We start from the raw sequence: 18,563 nt of genomic DNA on the forward strand, positions 1-18,563 counted from the left end.
GCCTGTGCAACGCGTGCATGAAGAATCCACAAATTCATGGAACAAATAACAATATAGAAAACAATTTAAATCATCAACATTTTGAATTGGAAAGAACAAAAATTTCTTCCTAAAAAAGCTATACAATCTATAATAACAGTAATATCCAATCTATAATTGCTTTCAATTCAGCATAATTAAACACAAATCGAATAAAAAACCCCAATTACTGCTTTCCTCTAATATAGGGTTTGAAAAAGAAATAGATACATATTCAAACATGGTAAAAACAGGGATAGGGGACTCATGGTGGGAGGGTGGCGGCGCAGCGGCGGGTAGCGCAGCAAGGAGGAAAGTCGACGACGACGATGGGCACGGACGTTGCTTGGAACATGCATGGAGGCGCCGGCAAAGACGACGCCTGGAATTGGGTGGAGGTGGCGGGTTGGTTGACGCGGCAACAACGTTGGTAGTGGAAGTCTCGGCAATGGTGGCCGTTCCACATTGGCGGTGACTTCACCAGCAGATGGTGGTGGCATAGCAGGGATGCCGAGTGAGGGAGGAAGAGGAAGGATTGTGTGGTGAATTTTTAAATTTTACTAAATGTGAACTTGAAAGGTGAGGTTAGGGTAACTAGTGGGTAAATATTTGGGGGTGTTTCTTCAGTTGTTTGGGCTTTTTGTTAAGAAACCCATTTGAATTGGCTGGTAGTTGGCAGATATTGAGTTGGTTCCCTAGTGGAATTGTTAGATTTATGGTCATATGATCCTATCAATATCCACCATTGAATGCTAAAGCATACTGTTCACATGGGATCCGATTCAACCAGTTAGTGTAAGCGTTATCCCGTTCACGTAAATGCTAATAACATATCTCGTATTTGTGAACTGTTCTCGAATATCCTGCGATAAAAAAAAAAACAAGTATAAACGCCAAGTTTAAATGACATTCATAACAATGGTAACTATAACAATAACAAACTTTAATATATTCAAAATTATCTATGTTGTCGCAAGTTATTCAGATAAAAAGTGTCACGCATCATAAGTCTTTCCCTCCATAATTACAAATGCAACAGGCACGATATTGTTGTTACCATCTTATGAAACTGTAACTACTAAACAACCCTTATATTTTTAATACAAGTGAGTCTCATCTACTTGGACAATTAGTTTGTAATGTTTAAATGCTCTAATACAAGAGTAATAACTCCAAAGACTTGATATAATACCCAATCCAGTTACCAAATCATCTCCCTGGTACGTAGGTATGATTTCAAAATGAACTGCAGCTAATGGCTCCTTGTGACACATATGGGCAAAGTTTTGTATGAAGCTTCCCAACTTTTGAAAAATTTTCACTGACTTTTTTGCTTTGCTAACACTGCTTTGCGATAACTTACGGTGTAATTAAACTTCAACTGTACTTCCGTAATAACTGATTTCACCTTTATAGAGGGGTCAGCCTCTACCAGCGGCTTTATTATTTTTGCAATTGTACTGGAATCCAGCTTTGAATGGTTCTGAGAAATGGTGACTCTAGTACAAGTGGGACTTCCATTGTACCTCCTTATCTTCCAACAATACTTTCTATGAATCATGCTAACCCTTATCAGTCAATCACAGTTTGTATTGTATTGTGTACATTTGGCATAAAATGCCATCAATTTTTACTCATACACTCAATAGTCTACACATCTGCAGATGGTATAAGCTTTGGTCGCCCTAATGACAGTCTCTCTGGAGCTGAATTCTATTCTCACTGCAAATTCACCATCTGTCACTATAGAAAATTCTGTTACAACAACACCACAAAATAAATATTTAATAAATAAGTAAAATTAAAATCAAAATCTATCTAAAATTATAAATTATAAATAAATACTTATGAATTTATATTTTTAAAATTAATTAAAATTATATATTATAAATAAATTTTAATAAACTATACATTAAATTTATACATTATAAATAAATATTTATAAATTTATATTTCTAAAATCAATTAAAATTATACATTTCTAAAATCATAAATATTTATTCTTTATGAAGTAATTATCTAAAATTTAACCAAAAAATTAGGCAAACCTAGTAAGATAATTATGTTAAATTTAATCAAATTGTAAACAAATGCTAATTAATTATATTCTATATGTCACATAAGTAATTAATCGATGAATAATATAAAAAAAAAAAACAAAATTCTAATCTATCATACATACAAATATTTAAATTACATACATGCATTCATATATTTAAAAAGTTCTGGTGCATACATGGCCTCTAAATCCAACTCACGCATAAAAGATGGCTCTTTAAATGGATGTTGATTTGCTAATGTATTTGCTACCTCCACGACATCTGCATCTATAGTGTCATCAGCTTGATTTTTGTCTTTATTTGGATCAACAACGTCATAGTTGCTTTCAAACTCCTTCTCACTATCACTGTTGTAATCTTCTCATTCAATATGTCGACTGACTTCAGATTGTTCGAACTTAATATACAGCTTGATAAACAACATTTGAAAACAAATTTTAATATACATGACATTCTCTTTAATATTTAAAAATTTATCTTCTCACAGATCACACAACCAAAATATAAATAAAATATACTTTTAACATAACTCTTTTTAGATATTTGTAACAAAAGCAGCCACCACATCACTATATATCACATCCTTCCATATCGTAACATAACACACATGCAATCTTTATATCCAAAAGATGAGCTGATATATGCTGTTCTACTTATTATCCATTTTTGTTGGAGCTACTGTGTTATATTAACACACAGATGTTATGCTACTAACATTAATTAGGTTATCTAAAAGGCTGCAAAATTAATTGACACTATTTCCTTTATTATTTTTTCCGTTCCGTTGTACGTCTGTACCTCTGACACATTTGTCTCCCATTGAGTGACCAACAAAGTATTGAACCTAATTTTTGTAGATTAAACCACAGTTAATTAATGTTGCTGACCCTATCGGGTCTTTAATAAGAGAGGAGTGAAGTTTAATTATATGTTGCCTATCTGTGATTTTGATGTTATTTTTTTTTCTATTGTCAACATTCATTTCTTTATAAACAACATGCAACAAAGAAAATTTTAGGCATGAAACTTTGAGTGACTTCGACGTAATCTGACCTGTAGTGTTTTGAATGGGCGGATTTTTTAATTATTTAATTAGATTTTGGAGTGGATATAGTACGGGCAGTGATTGCCTTGTTTAGTTGTTTCATAATCATCCAGTATACCCGTTATAAGCAAATGAATATTTGAAATAAATTATTGAATTTTCATAGATTTAATTTGATAAATTTAAATTTTTTTAAGATTATTTATAAATTATAATGTAATAATTTTAATTAAATTAAAATTTATATGATTTTTTAATTATTTTATATTTTATTTTTATAGACTATAAATTATATTTTAGATAGAAGAGAAATTTTTTATTTAAATAAATAAAATAAAAACATTAATTATCAAAATAAATAAATTTAAAAATATTTATCAATTTGCGTTTCCCAATCATATCTCGTTTACACTGCAAACGAGATGGAATTGCATGTATCTCGTTTACAGTGTAAACGAGATATGACACGTCAGTTGCGTCGTGGCTATCTCGTTTACAGTGTAAACAAGATAGACCTTATCTCGTTTACACTGTAAACGAGATAAGACCGAACGACGCTTATAAGTATAAGTTGTTTACAGCATGTTTCTGGACCTCACTTTGACCTAGTCAAACTCTTTCTCCCCTCTTTTAACCGTTTCCTACCATATTTGAGTCCGATACGGTGATGGCACACCAGGCGGGGCACGATGGGGACATCAACAGACTAAATGAGACCTCCTATTACGCCGGGGCAGCCAACTTTGAGGTTAGTCGCGTTATGTTTGGTTAATCTAAGTATGTGGACATTGTTAGGGTAGTCTCGTAGTGACCAGCACTGAGTAAAATGCTTTAGGGGTTGGACTGTATGATGAATTGAGAACAATATTTGCTTGTGTAGGATTTGTTTGACTTAATTAGGGTTTGCTTACCGACATAAGTAATTTAGAGACAACTGTAGAGTAGACACATGGTAGTATGTTCGTAAGTAGTAGTAGTACTTAGTTCTTAAGTAGAGTAGAAAAATGTATTATTATCTCTTTATAGGTTAATTTTTTTTTTTTTGCATTCTGCAGAGGTCTCGCCTTCTATTGCCCCGTCGAGTCAGCCATACCCTTCCTCCATCAGATGCCATCGTCCCGTATCTGGGTGAGACTGGATTTGGCGACACGGTGCCGCTCAAGGACTTCAATTTTGACAATTCCCTGATTTCGACACTCGTGGAGCGACGGCGTCTGGAGACGCACACGTTTCATCTCCCGTGGGGTAAGGTGACTATCATCCTGCAGGACGTGGCGTACCACCTGGGTCTACGTGCACACGGGAACCCCGTTGGGGGGTGCCTGCGTGACTTTGGTAGGTGGTACAACACGGAGACGTGGGCCATGGTAGAGCAGCTCCTTGGTGCCAGGCCTCCGGTGGCGGCACAGCAGGCGGCACAGAGGAAGGAGTCGTTCACGCTGAAGCTGGTTTGGTTGCGTGATCGTGTTCACCAGATGCCCCCGACCGACGATCCTGAGACTCTCCGACAGTATGCCCGATGCTACATTATGTTACTGATCGGAAGGTATCTGTTGACAGACAAGTCGAACAACCTAGTGCATGTACGGTGGCTACCGCTTCTACGGGACTTCGCGGAGTGCAGGGCATTATCATGGGGCTCTGCTGTGCTGGCTTGGACTTACCAGTCACTCTGTTTGGTGGCACAGCGTGGCGTCACGGACATTGCCAGTTGCACTCCGCTGCTGATGAGTTGGATTTACTAGAGATTTTCTCCGTGGTGTCCACCAGATAGAGGAGTCTACCAGTATCCGCTAGCTACGAGGTAACCAAATATTAATTTTTCATTTCGCTTTAAACATTGTTGTCAATTCGCATGATTTGTTACTTAATGAATTGTATATATCTTTGTTACTTTCAGGTTGGTTGGATTGTAGCAGTAGAGTAGGGATTAGCACCAGGCCAGGGTGCTGTATTATAGGGTTTCGATCGACCGGTTACGATTTGATGAGGTTAGTCATGAAAATAAATATTTTGTTATTTCCTTCTACTTGCTGTGTTATAATACTTGTAATTTTGTTAAACGTTTTTTTATTCAGTTTGCATGGAGGGTGTACGATGACCCTGCGCTTCAGGCCCTGTGCCCGCACTGGTTCCGTGAGGAGGAGGAGTAGGGTACATGGTTGTCGGCCGTTCTGATAATCTGCTTCAACATGGTTGTCGATCGTATACCTACTTAGTATATCGTATAGAAGTAACGAAAGGCACACATAATCTTAAGCTATTACCAGTATCCGAGGTTCTGACAAAGGGCGACATGGAGGCTCCATTGACACCCATTATCAGCTTGACGGCACTGCACATGGTACTTTAACCGGTCCGATTCGATCACTCGGTACTCCGCACTCCTCCGAATACTGTAGTTCTTGACACCCTGAAGCACTGCCTCTCGGCTTCTAAACTTGTGGCCGACCCGAAACTCTACACCGCCGTCTAGGTTGTAATCCTCTTCACCCGTGTCAAGAAACAGAGTCCTCTCATGCATAGCGTCCAAATCCAGACTGTGATAGTAAGACGGAACTGCCGAAAGCACCGGTATTGAAAGAGGTGGAGGCAGGACGTGACGGGCCGCAGTCGGAACGAGTGTCTCCGGAACACACTCATTCTCATCCCCACTATCGGACAAGTCGCTATCACCACTGTCCGCCACGTAATCCTCGTCCGACTCCTCCTCGCACTCCTCTGCCTCATCCACAGGAACGGCGACATGAATGGGCGGTGGTGCGAGGGGTTGGTCGTCCTGCACATAGGTCGAGTGTACGGAAGGACCACCGCCACTGTGTCCCACCTCTGTAGACAGCTCCATCACTTGCTCCACCATGATCCTCCCATGGATGTCGAACATCACTCGCACATGCTCGTCGCCTTGAAGTCAGAATAGTCAAAACCGGAAGACTCCGTTACTCATGGGGCCAGCAACCTATACGTCACCCTTCCGATCTCCCTCGCTTCTGTACCACCCAGCCTACTCAATATCAAACTCTTCAAATCCGATAACGTATTCACACGTTGAGTGCGAAACAATATCGGATCCTTGCACTCAAATGTCACCCCGTTATCACCGTTTCTCATACGGCAATTGGGATACACAAGCACAACTATGTACGGACTACTACTGGCTATTAATGCCTTCTATTTGTGAGAAATATGATACGAAAAGTTTGTGAAGAATACCAAGGATTACACATCCTTTTATAGCCAGTGGGACAAAACTTCATGTATCTCGTTTATACTGTAAACAAGATGATCAACGCATGTATCTCGTTTACAGTGTAATACATTGTAAACGAGATAGCCACGACGCAGCTGGCATGTCATATCTCAAAGAAATACATGCAATTCCATCTCATTTGTAGTGTAAACGAGATATGACTGAAAACGTAAATTAATAAATATTTTTAAATTTATTTAATTCGATCGGTAATTAATGTTTTTATTTTATTTGTTTAAATAAAAAATCCGATAGAAGAGATGTCATAAAAACAATAAAATATATCATATTCAGATTGAAAGTGAGATAAACGAGACCAATATAAATTTGATATTCAAAAATGAGTTCGTAAAGTACCTGCAGATATGAGTTTAGAGTAATAAATAAAATACATGCACACAATTAAGCAGATAATGAGAATTAGGATTTAGTTAATGTTTAGGATTTAAATTTCAAAACTATTGAAATCCTTTCTTTTGTCGTATATGCTTCATGAACAGAATGGCCATTTTTCTTGTTGGTAATATAAACTATGGTTTTTCTATAATAAGTTGTACATTCATTCTCATCATTTTTTTTTTACCGTAAATCATAGTTAACTACAGCTAAAACAATTGTGGTTAACTGAAACAATTTTATATCTTTGTTAATTTGATTTTATGTACTTAAAGTTAGATTGTTCCTGCAGAGAAATGCATCAGATGAAATAGATTCTGTGGCTAAACCTAAAAAGAAATCCTTGAAACCACACGTTGCCTGTGATAAGTGCTGATCAATATGCTACTCGCAGCGCAATGCTAAGCTCAATTGTTGTTTCATGGTCTGCTCTATTCCTATCCCTAGAAAATTTCTTATTACTTGAAACTAGCAAAAATACAAGTTAATGTAACAAATAATTTGGGTGTTGCAGCTTAACCTTAGCTAGTTATAACTTGTGTCCTAATTCCTAACTTTTTAGGTGAGTATTAGACTCTTCTATATATCTACCTTGCTCGTTGGCGTGATACCGGAAAGAAAATTAAGGACCGTAAAAGCTTCAGTGACAGATCCAGAAGTCGGTGGAGGAATAATAATACAGAAGGAAATTAAAAAAGCATGTGCATATGTTAGTTAATGAACCCATAAAAATTTAGATTCTTTTGGATTTCAGAATAATTTTACAGTGTTTCTTCACCAAGAAACGAGAGAAATTCTTGAGCAGAAGCGGCAAGCCTATCATATCTTATAATTAAGTGTAGCCTATCATTGCATAGAATAAGATCTAAGTCATTGAAATGCCACATGAATTCAACACACTTGTATTAATATACTTTGTTCAGGGGTCTATAAGTATATAACCATGATATATATAATAGCAATTTTTATTCTTTAAAAAATAACATTTTGAGTTAAACTCGATCTATTTAAATCTAATATATTATATCCAATATATAAAGAGAACGTAACTGAGTTTATACTTTTGGATGTTCCACAATAAATATTTCGAATAATGTTCTTTTGATGGGTTTAGGGCTTTTTTTTTTTCAATATTAGGTTTTAGGGTAATTTAGATAGATAAATTGAATGAGAATTATTAAAATTACATAAATATTTTAAACTAAAATTGGTTACATACATATTTTATTTGACTTTTTTGTGTAAATCGAATTAAACTCATTTGATTTACACTTTTTCAATGTCAATCGAATCAATTAGACTCGATTTATCATATATGTATTTTACAGTAGTAAATCGAATCAACTTTATTTAATTTATTACTATAAAACACATATATAGTAAATCTTGATTTGATTTATTACTAATATAGATTATCAACGTTTCTTACTTTTAAGTTAATAGCATTAACCTTAAAACATATTAATAAGAAAATATCCTTATTTAGATACAAATAAAATATAAAAAAAATCAAAACAAATAAGAATATAAATTCAAATTTTGTGTTTTAGTTCAAATTCTATAAAATTTACATTTTTACAAATTTATAAATTCAAAATGGATAATAACTAAAAGTTTGTTAAAAATCATCCGTTGATTCATTAATATCTAAAGAATCACTGCCAAGACTTTTGATGTTAAAAAGTTATTATAAAATATGAAAAAGTCTAGGGGTTAGCATTTTTGTTGAAATTTGGCCAACACTTAACTATCAAAGGAAAAATGATTAATCCTATACCATTAGATCTCATCTCACACCATTGAAAATATTAATGATGGCTAATTGATGGCTAAATGGCCCCTAACACTCCTCGTAAAATATAGCTCTTAAAGGTGGCATATGAGTTAAAACTTAAATTTTTTCAAGGTCAGAAATAACAGATAATTTTTTTTTTTTTTTTTACCAAAGATAGGAGATTCGAACCCGCATCGAACCCGCAACTTCTTAATTGAGTATGGAGAGACTATGTCATTTGAACTATAACTCATTGGCAAAATTTGGAAAAATATGTAACTCGAACCCGCGACCTCTTAATTGAGTATGTGGAGTCTAGGCCATTTGAGCTATAACTCATTGGCAACAGATAGTTATACAATATAAAATAACCAATTATATTTATATAATATATAATTTGTAAGATAATTAAAATATTATACTAATTAAATTATTATTTTATAAATATTTATACAATATGTAATAATACCGTGAGAGTTTTAATTAGTTGTTTGATTATATAAAATTTTAGGTGTTCAATTATATGTAATTTTTGGATGTTCAATAATAATATAGAGTTTTTTATATTTTATTAAATGGTGTTTTGGATATCCATTAATATCCTTTTTTTATTTTATGATTAAGGTTTTTTAGTTTTGAATGTTTCAACATGGGTATCTTTCCATAAATTTTTGGTAGAGTTTTGGATTTTTTTTTTATATTAGATTTAGAATGTTCATTTAGATAATTTGACATTTTTAAATGCACCTTGGATTTAGGATTTCTATTGTTGAATGTTTAACTTGATTTTATTTGTTTTTTATTTGTTTAACAATGGCCGCCAAAGGGTGGTCGCCAAGAAGGAATGAGGTTGTAGTCCTCGTGGTAATAACTAATAAGAGTGGTATATTGGTATTGAGAAGAAGAAAAAAAAGTGAGGCGAGAAGAGATAATAAATGTAAAGATAAAATAAAAATTTTCTATATAAAATATGAACACTAACACAAATACAACACAACAAAACACATACAGAGATGTTAATTTTAAATTTTTGTTAAATATAGAAACACAACACATATATAAAATATAAAGAGTTTTGTAGATAAATTATAATAATATCTTTATATTGTATTAATACTAAAGTACAAAGTAATTTTTTGTTGGTTTTAATTTTTTTAATTATATAATGTATTTTAGATAATTTTTTATTAATAATTAATACTACATATTATTTTTAAATATATTTTAAAAATATATATTAAAAAAAGTTAAATACACCAATATAGTATCATATTAAGTGTTTTCAAATATTTTTTAGAAATATTCTTTATAGTTATTAACTTACATTTGAACACGAAAAATATATGTCAACAAATATTATGTATAGAATATATAAAATACGTGAACATAATTGAACAAAATATATATACTTTATAAAAACAAAAGTGTTAGAGACCAATAAATTTTATAATTTGTAACTATCAATTAATTATTATTAATATTTTTAATAGTGTAAAATTATATATAATAATATTAAATTATTTATTTTTTCAATTAAATACTGATCAAATTTTAATAAAAGTGCTCGTCTCTTCAATTTTTTCATATGAAAAAAAATTGATCATGGTGATTACTAAAAACTAGTTTCTTAGGTTGAACTCTTTAATTAAAATACCATGTGCTTATCTTCTATCGCCTTGAATTGATAGCTGAAAGCTAGGGCATGTGCTTTTGGGTTGGGTGTGATAAGCTATTGCGTATTGACTATTGAATGACCATTGAGCTCTACGGTCCCGTACTATGGAACAATGGAACATGGTCATACCTACTACCTAGAATCCAGTTCCAATTAAAAAATGGTGGATCCAATTTTCATAAGTAAATATTTTATTTTTTATTTAGTATTTTTAATAAAAAAATGACTCGCTTTAGAATGGTAAAAAACCTACTAAAATAGAGATCTTTCAAATATTCTGTTAAATTATATTGTGTTAGATTTATTATTTTATGTTTTTTTTGTCAAAATTTTAAAATTATTTTAATTAATACCCACTTGAATATCTATTATCTACATAAATATGCCTTCCTATAAAAATTAATAAATGGAGATGGAATGAAGATATTTTTTTCTGATAGGATGGGTGACCGGAGAGAGATAGAAGTAAAGTTAGCCCATATTTGTGAAGGGGTCAAGTTTTATGGTAAGAAAAAATAATAGTCATTAATTAGTAGATAAAGAAAAGAAAACTTCTAAACCAAAAAAAAAAAAAAAAAAAGAAAACTTAAATAAAAGTCTCACTCAAATAAAGGTTATCCCATAGAAAAGCCTTTAGATATTTTCCCGTGACTAACTTCTAAGTCCTTTATTTTCAATAGAACTTGATAAAAACAAAGACAAAAAATCCAAATATTTATCAATAATTGTATAACTTGGCGGAAAAAAACGTGACACAAAAAAAAAAGGAGAGACAAATTTGATAATATTTAGAAAGTGATTAATAAAATTCTCATATTAAAAAAAGAATTTAAAAAAAATAAATTCTCATAATATCAACAACAAATTTGATGATATTTAAAAAAAAAAAAACAAAGATTAATAAAAAAAATATTAAAAAAAAAAGAAAACCAGAAAAGGGGTAAACTTTTTTTTTTGGTATTATCAGAAAAGGGAGATTATGAGAATGAGGTGGCCCATTTATTCCCATTTATCAGAAAAGGGAGATTATGTTTTTTTTGGTATTATCAGTAACCACATCCGTTGGATACACTAAATAAAATCACACCCGTTAAATTCAATTCCCTCCCAATATCACAGATTCAATTCAGTTTCACACCTTACCGTTAAGTTCCATTTCTGCATATTCAAATTTCGTAGACCATCAATCCTTCACTCTTTTCTCTCTTCTGCCATGAAATCGCAGCCGAAGAAGCGACCACTACAGAGCAGCAACAATGCAAACATCCCAACCGCCACCGCAGGCAATGGCAACGGCGACGGCAAAACCATTGAAGAAATGTATCAGAAGAAGACGCAGCTGGAGCACATTCTTCTCCGCCCTGACACCTACGTCGGATCCATAGAGAAGCACACACAGTCCCTATGGGTTTACAGCGAGAACAATGAGATGGTACACCGATCCATCACCTACGTCCCTGGCCTCTACAAGATCTTCGACGAGATCCTCGTTAACGCTGCAGATAACAAGCAGAGAGATCCGTCCATGAACTCCGTTAAGGTCACAATTGACGCCGAGGAGAATCTCATAACGGTTTTTAATAACGGAGACGGAGTTCCCGTTGAGATCCATCAAGAGGAGAAGGTATATGTGCCGGAGCTTATCTTTGGACACTTGCTGACGAGTAGTAACTACGACGATAACGTGAAGAAGACCACCGGCGGAAGGAACGGTTACGGCGCCAAGTTGACGAACATCTTCTCGACGCAATTCATAATCGAGACTGCTGATGGAAAGCGACAGAAGAAGTACAAGCAGGTAAGTTTCAGCGCTATGTTTCTTTGATAGTTTATTTTGTTTTGATTTTCGGTTTTTGAATATGAGGAGTCGGTTTAAGTTGGATATTAGGGATTCAGAATTGACATAACTTCAAGCTTATTCAATTTTGCCAACTACCTGTGGTTCTGGTTATTGAATGTTCATTGTTCTGTATGAATTAGTGTGTTAGAGTCTCTTGATCCTCGTTTATGCTAAATTACACAGTGAATTTTGCTATTGAACGTGGAGAATTGTTTTAATTTGGAACTTTAGCGATCCTGTCCATCAATTTACTTTGATTTTTGGATATTGAATATGCAAAATGGTTTAGACTTAAATTTGGTTACTTAGCGATTCTGTTCATCAAATTACAGTTAATTTTGTTTATTTAATGCGCAAAATGAATTTAATACTTTAATTTCAACACTTACGAAGTTTGTTTATCAATTCAGTGTTAGTTTTGGTTATTGAATGGTTTATGTTCTGTGTATGAGCTTTTTTGGAGTGACTTTGAAAGCGTGCTTGGCTTAAATGGTTTTCTTGAAGGTGTTCTCGGACAATATGGGGAAGAAATCAGAGCCAGCAATAACGAAGTGCAAAGTAGGTGAGAATTGGACTAAGGTTTCATTTAAACCTGATTTGGATAAGTTCAAGATGAGCTATTTGGAAGAGGATGTTGTTGCTTTGATGAAGAAGAGGGTGGTTGACTTGGCTGGGTGCCTTGGGAAAACCGTCAAGGTTGAACTCAATGGCCAATTGATTCGTATAAAGTCCTTTCGTGAATATGCTGATCTCTATCTGAAGTCCGCTGAGAAAAACCGACCAGTTCCCCTTCCAAGGTTCCTCTCTTGAAATTTAGCTTGTACACTGTTGTTTATTTTTTACATTATTATATCATGCTTATGTGAGTTTGCTATATGTCAACAGGATTCACGCAAAAGTGGGTGATAGGTGGGAGATTTGTGTAAGTCTAAGCGATGGACAGTTTCAACAGGTAACTAAAGATCTCATGGAGTGAAGTGATGACTCATGTAGGCATGTCCATTGTCATTATTATTAATTTTAGTCTTATGTTGTGAATTTGTTGTTTCCAGGTCAGCTTTGTGAATTCAATTGCCACAATCAAGGGTGGTACTCACGTTGATTATGTTACTAATCAGATCACAAGCTATGTGATGAATAAAGTGAATAAGAAAAAAAAGGATGCCAATGTTAAGGCGCACAATGTCAAGAATCATTTATGGGTTTTTGTCAATGCTCTGATTGACAATCCTGCCTTCGATTCCCAAACTAAAGAAACTCTTACAACTCGTCAAAATAGTTTTGGTTCAAAATGTGATATCCCAGAATCAATGCTGAAAGAAGGTTTATCATCCTAGTAGCCCATGTGTTATCTCCATTTTTGTAATATACTCAGGTTGTAGGAATTACTGTTTTACACTTGATTTCACGAATTTATGCAGTTACAAATTCTGGGATAATGGATATCCTCCTATCATGGGCTGATTTTAAACAAAGCAAAGATTTGAAGAAATCTGATGGAACAAAGACTCAAAGAGTTCGTGGGATCGTAAAGCTAGAGGATGCTAATGATGCAGGAGGAAAGAACTCAGATAAGTGCACCTTGATATTGACAGAGGGTGATTCTGCTAAGGCCCTTGCGGTACTTTTTCATAGTTTCTAAATCATTTATGGTCAAACTTTGTTGGTGTCAATTCCAGAAACATGATATACTTGATTATATGTGAAGATGGCTGGGCTCTCTATAGTTGGCCGAGATCATTATGGCGTGTTTCCTTTGAGAGGCAAATTACTCAATGTGCGGGAAGCCAGCAGCAAACAGATCCTTGAAAATGAAGAAATTCAAAATATCAAGAGAATTCTTGGACTGCAGCAAAACAAGGAGTATACGAACGTCAAGTCTTTAAGATACGGTCATTTGATGATAATGGCTGATCAGGTCATCTACTTGTGATCTCATACTTTATGTGCTTTTTTTTCTGTTTCGGTAACCTTTCGTACTAGGCATATGTATTGTATATGCTGTGGCTACGGACCGTCAGATTGGCTAAACTTGATTCATTTTTCAGGATTTTGATGGTTCGCACATCAAAGGGTTACTAATAAACTTCATTCATTCATTTTGGCCGTCACTACTAAAAGTTCCTACATTCATGGTTGAATTTACTACTCCTATAATAAGGGTTAGTATGGCTGATCCTTTTATATGAGTAGCCATTTAGTACTATTTATTATTTTAATGATCCTTTATCTTCAAATATTTTCTCTTGCTTTTTCATCAGGCTACTCACTCAAACGGGACAAAATTATCATTTTATTCGATGCCTGATTATGAGTCCTGGAGAGAAAGTTTGGGAAACAGTGCAAGTGGTTGGAAGATAAAATATTACAAGGTTTGTTGCTGTAACTTGTAAGCATTAAGAACTTCTTTCTCTTGTAGGATACAATTTCCAAATGCTCAAATCTTTTGTGTTATATGCATTGATTTTTGCATTTGTTCTCCATAGGGTCTGGGTACAAGCACTCCTCAAGAAGGTAGAGAGTACTTTCGAGATCTTGAAAAACACAGGAAGGACTTTGTTTGGGAAGATGACTATGATGGGGATGCAATTGAGCTGGCATTTAGTAAGAAGAAGGCTGAAGATAGAAAGACATGGATTCGTAACTTTGAGGTTTGAAGTGTTACACTTTTGTTTATGTAGTGGTTGTGCATGCTATAAAGAGACTATTGTTCTGGAGTGTATTAGCTGATGAAAATATGCAAACTTTGTTGTTGCAGCCTGGCACTTGCCGTGATCATAGGGCAAAGCATATAAGTTACAGAGACTTTGTTGACAAAGAGCTAATACTCTTCTCCAGGGCAGATCTCCAAAGGTCCATTCCCTCGATGATTGATGGCCTCAAGCCCAGTCAACGGAAGATTCTTTTTTGCTCATTTAAAAAGAAGTTGACGAAAGAAATAAAAGTAGCCCAGTTCATTGGTTATGTGTCTGAGCAGTCAGCATACCACCATGGAGAGCAAAGTCTTGCTAGCACCATCATCGGAATGGCACAGGATTTTGTTGGCAGCAACAACATTAACCTTCTTAAACCAAATGGTCAATTTGGTACACGTAACTTGGTAAGGTTAACCTGTTTATGACTTTTAATACATTGTTCATGTTGTAATCTTCTGCGTTTCTGTATTGCTTCAAATTTTATATGTTGATGTTTGGCTGTTGCAGGGTGGTAAAGATCATGCAAGTGCTAGGTACATCTACACAGAACTAAATCCTATTACTCGGCGCCTCTTCCCTGAAGATGATGATAACCTTGTTGACTACTTGAACGAGGATGGGAAGTCAATTGAACCGAATTGGTATTCTGTTCCCTCCGTATTTTATTAATGAACTGTTATTTTCTTTACTTGATTTTTAAGGAATTTAATGTGAGGAACTTTTAAAAAATTTCCCCTTGCAGGTATATACCTGTTATACCATTGGTTCTCGTAAATGGAAGTGAGGGTATTGGGGTTGGCTGGAGTTCTTACATTCCTAATTATAATCCAAGAGACATTATTGCCAATGTCAGGCGCATGATGAATGGTGAGACGATGATTCCAATGGATCCATGGTATAGAGGATACAAAGGAACAATTGAGAAAAGTGCCAAGGAAGGTGGGTACATAGTCAATGGCATGGTGGAGGAAATAAATGAGCAGACTTTCAGGATCACAGAGCTGCCTATCCGTAAGTGGACTCAGGATTATAAACAGTTCCTTGAATCTCTAACTGATGGGTCACCTACCGTAAAGGATCCTCTCATTGAGGTAAACCGACATAAGCATTTTGTCATACTATACGCAGTAAGTATCGAGCCTTCTTTAAATGTAAAGTTTCCGTTTTGCAGGATTTCAGGCAGAATGGTGATGATGCTACCATTGACATAGAAGTCCGAATGAAGCTGGAAAAAGTACCAATGGTCATGCAAGAGGGGTTGCTGAAGAAATTTAAATTGTCCAGTTCTATTAGCACAAGCAACATGCATCTTTTTGATGCAGAAGGGAAGATTAAGAAATATGACAACCCAGAACAAAGTATAGCCTTCAGAGTTCGCAGTTGTCTTGATTATCTTATTTCCATTGTGGTTTTTTATTGCTAATTATGTCCATTTAATTTTTGCAGTTCTTGAAGAATTCTTTCCTCTTAGGCTGGAGTATTATGTGAGAAGGAAGGTGAGTTATGGACATGGGAACAGGTATTTTATTCTGACACCAACCATTTAATTGAGCAAGAACTGAAATTCTATTTGTCACGATGCAGAAATATAAACTGGATAATCTTGAACGGGTTCTGTTGATACTGGATAACAAAGTGAGGTTTATATTAGGGGTTGTTAATGGAGAGATTATTGTGAGCAATAGGAGAAAAGCTGATTTATTGATAGAGCTGAAGCAGAAGGGTTTCACTCCCATGCCAAGGAAAGGTAAATCTGCAGAACCACAAGTTGCTGGGGACAATGATGACAATCCCGAAGAGCAGGAAACTGAGTCTTTCAATGTTGAAGGAGCAAGAGTTGGCGACTATGAATATTTATTATCCATGCCAATTGGATCTTTAACACTCGAAAGTGTTCAGAAGCTACTAGCAGAAAAAGATGAAAAGGAGAAGGAGTATGAGATTTTGAAGGCAACACCACCAAAGTCCATGTGGATGGAGGATCTGGATCAGCTCGAGAAGAAACTGGATGTAAGACACTAAAGACAGTTCCTTAATATCATTACTTAATTGATATTTATCCTTCATATTTGATTACATTAATCTTACTATTATCTTTTGTTGCTTCCATCAAGGAACTGGAGACCAAAGAAGCAGAGGAAGAACGAAAGAGATCGAGTCAAGCAAACAAAAAGACATCTACTCGTGCTGTTACCACAAAAGCATCTAAGAAACCACGGCAGAAGAATATTAAGAAGGCCAACGTTATTGAGGAGGAAACCGAAGACATATCGAATTCCTCAATGGAAAGAGGTAGGCCTGCGTTGTTAGAAGTGACTTTCAATATACAATGCATAATTATTATGTTGAGTTCTGAATTTCGATCTTCACTTTAAATTCTCCCTTCTGCAATTTATCAGAGAATGCTCCTGAGGTCGCTAAACCGAAAGGCAGGGTTGGTTCCAAAAAAGAGCCTATAAAAGTGGTATGCCAAGTTCAACGTTTTTCTGACTGTATTCTGTATATGTATTGAACTATTGATTGATAATTGATATCGAGCACTTATTGTCTTTACATGCTTATTATCAGGTTGATGAAGAAATTCAGTCTCTTCAAGAACGCCTTGCTGCATATAACTTTGCAGCATCTGCAGGTAAAGTAAACCATAATGTAACGGTGCAATTAAAATGATTCTATATCTGAGAATTCCACGAGGTACTCATCCTCGTAAGAAATCATTGTTTTGCTTAAACAGCCATGCAATTTGAGCAATCAGCTGATGATAATGTTGCGAAGAAAGAGTACAACAAAAGGGTTGGCGCCAAAAAGAAGGCATCGTCTAGCTTAGTGTTGGACATTTCCGGTAGTGACAATGATGAGAATGATGATGGAGACTTCGAAAGACAACAGCCGGGGGCTCCGGAAGCAGTGAAAAAGAAGGGTGGGAGAAAACCTGCTGCCCAGAATGCGAAGAAGCCTTTTGCAGCCATCCGGAAGAGAGGTGCAAGCAAAAAGGAATCTGAGTTACTTGGACAGAAATTCATAACTGATATGTTGAAGCCAGCTGATAGTTCAGGGAATTCTTCGCCGGAGAAGAAGGTGAGGAAGATGAGGGAGTCTCCATTCAACAAGAAGAGTGGTTCTGTGCTAAGTAGGGTTGCGCAAAAAGAAGGAACTGGCAGTGGGGAAATGTCTTTTGGTTCTGCTTCTTCAGCCTCAGCGAGCATTATGGAGGAAGTGATTGAGGTAGCGCCATCTGCAGTAAGAAATAGACCTCAGCGAGCTAATAGGACGCAAGCCAAATACGTGATGAGCGAATCCGAAGGTGACAACGATGATGATGATGATAATGATGATGATGCTAACGCAACCGACGATTCTGACTTCAATGAGGATGATGAATAATCCATCCATCTAAAACTATATATGTGATCTGTAACATGGTTACATATCCTTTTAGGCTTGTAGTTGTAGCCCACTGATCTGTGACTCGCGGATCCGTACCTTGACGTGGCATGGTTAATTCACTTTCCAGAAGTTTATAGTTTGCAAAAGTTAATCAAAACAGTATATAGAGAAACTAAAATTATATATATATATATATATATAATTAGTTTTTGTTTTATAATTAGTATTTTACACCATATATATAATTTTTAAAATAAAAAATTATATTAAAATAAATTTTAAAGTATAATATAAATAAAAATTATATATACTTAATATAAATTTAATTTTGATACACTGTAAATATTAAAATAATTTTATATATATATATATTTATATATATAATACTATATGAGTAAAAATAAATATTTTTTATATAAATA

The 18,563-nt window shown here is 34.8% G+C and overlaps 3 protein-coding genes across 3 annotated transcripts in view; 1 reads left to right on the plus strand and 2 right to left on the minus strand.

Annotated features, from left to right (window-relative positions):
* Window positions 1-18,563, minus strand: part of LOC107634189 (pentatricopeptide repeat-containing protein At1g34160) — a 190,865-nt gene that overhangs the window by 129,123 nt on the left and 43,179 nt on the right. The gene's annotated exons all lie outside the window — the stretch shown is intronic.
* LOC148569884 (uncharacterized) lies at window positions 5,387-6,007 on the minus strand. The gene has a single exon (XM_088506697.1). The coding sequence runs from the start codon at window positions 6,005-6,007 to the stop codon at window positions 5,387-5,389; it is 621 nt and encodes a 206-aa protein (XP_088362823.1).
* On the plus strand, window positions 11,387-18,267 carry LOC107629690 (DNA topoisomerase 2-like). Its single transcript, XM_016332542.3, has 19 exons — window positions 11,387-12,016; window positions 12,563-12,855; window positions 12,944-13,010; window positions 13,111-13,381; window positions 13,480-13,679; window positions 13,767-13,976; window positions 14,107-14,220; window positions 14,320-14,430; window positions 14,545-14,709; window positions 14,817-15,158; window positions 15,262-15,395; window positions 15,497-15,845; window positions 15,926-16,112; window positions 16,201-16,250; window positions 16,339-16,764; window positions 16,869-17,046; window positions 17,154-17,218; window positions 17,323-17,386; window positions 17,489-18,267. Exons 1-19 carry the CDS (start codon window positions 11,432-11,434, stop codon window positions 18,136-18,138), a joined length of 4,461 nt encoding a protein of 1,486 aa, XP_016188028.1. The 5' UTR covers window positions 11,387-11,431; the 3' UTR covers window positions 18,139-18,267.

Source organism: Arachis ipaensis, chromosome B3 (genome assembly GCF_059453495.1).
Source record: "Arachis ipaensis isolate K30076 ecotype BB chromosome B3, ASM5945349v1, whole genome shotgun sequence".
NCBI lineage: Eukaryota > Viridiplantae > Streptophyta > Magnoliopsida > Fabales > Fabaceae > Arachis > Arachis ipaensis.

Excerpts from the sequence above, each read along its gene's own strand:
- LOC148569884 (XM_088506697.1), bottom strand. The coding sequence starts at position 6,007 with ATGTTCGACATCCATGGGAGGATCATGGTGGAGCAAGTGATGGAGCTG.
- LOC107629690 (XM_016332542.3), top strand. The coding sequence starts at position 11,432 with ATGAAATCGCAGCCGAAGAAGCGACCACTACAGAGCAGCAACAATGCA. Across the intron at positions 13,011-13,110 it reads GCGATGGACAGTTTCAACAG|GTCAGCTTTGTGAATTCAAT; the intron begins GTAACTAAAGAT and ends TGTTGTTTCCAG. Across the intron at positions 15,159-15,261 it reads AATTTGGTACACGTAACTTG|GGTGGTAAAGATCATGCAAG; the intron begins GTAAGGTTAACC and ends TGGCTGTTGCAG.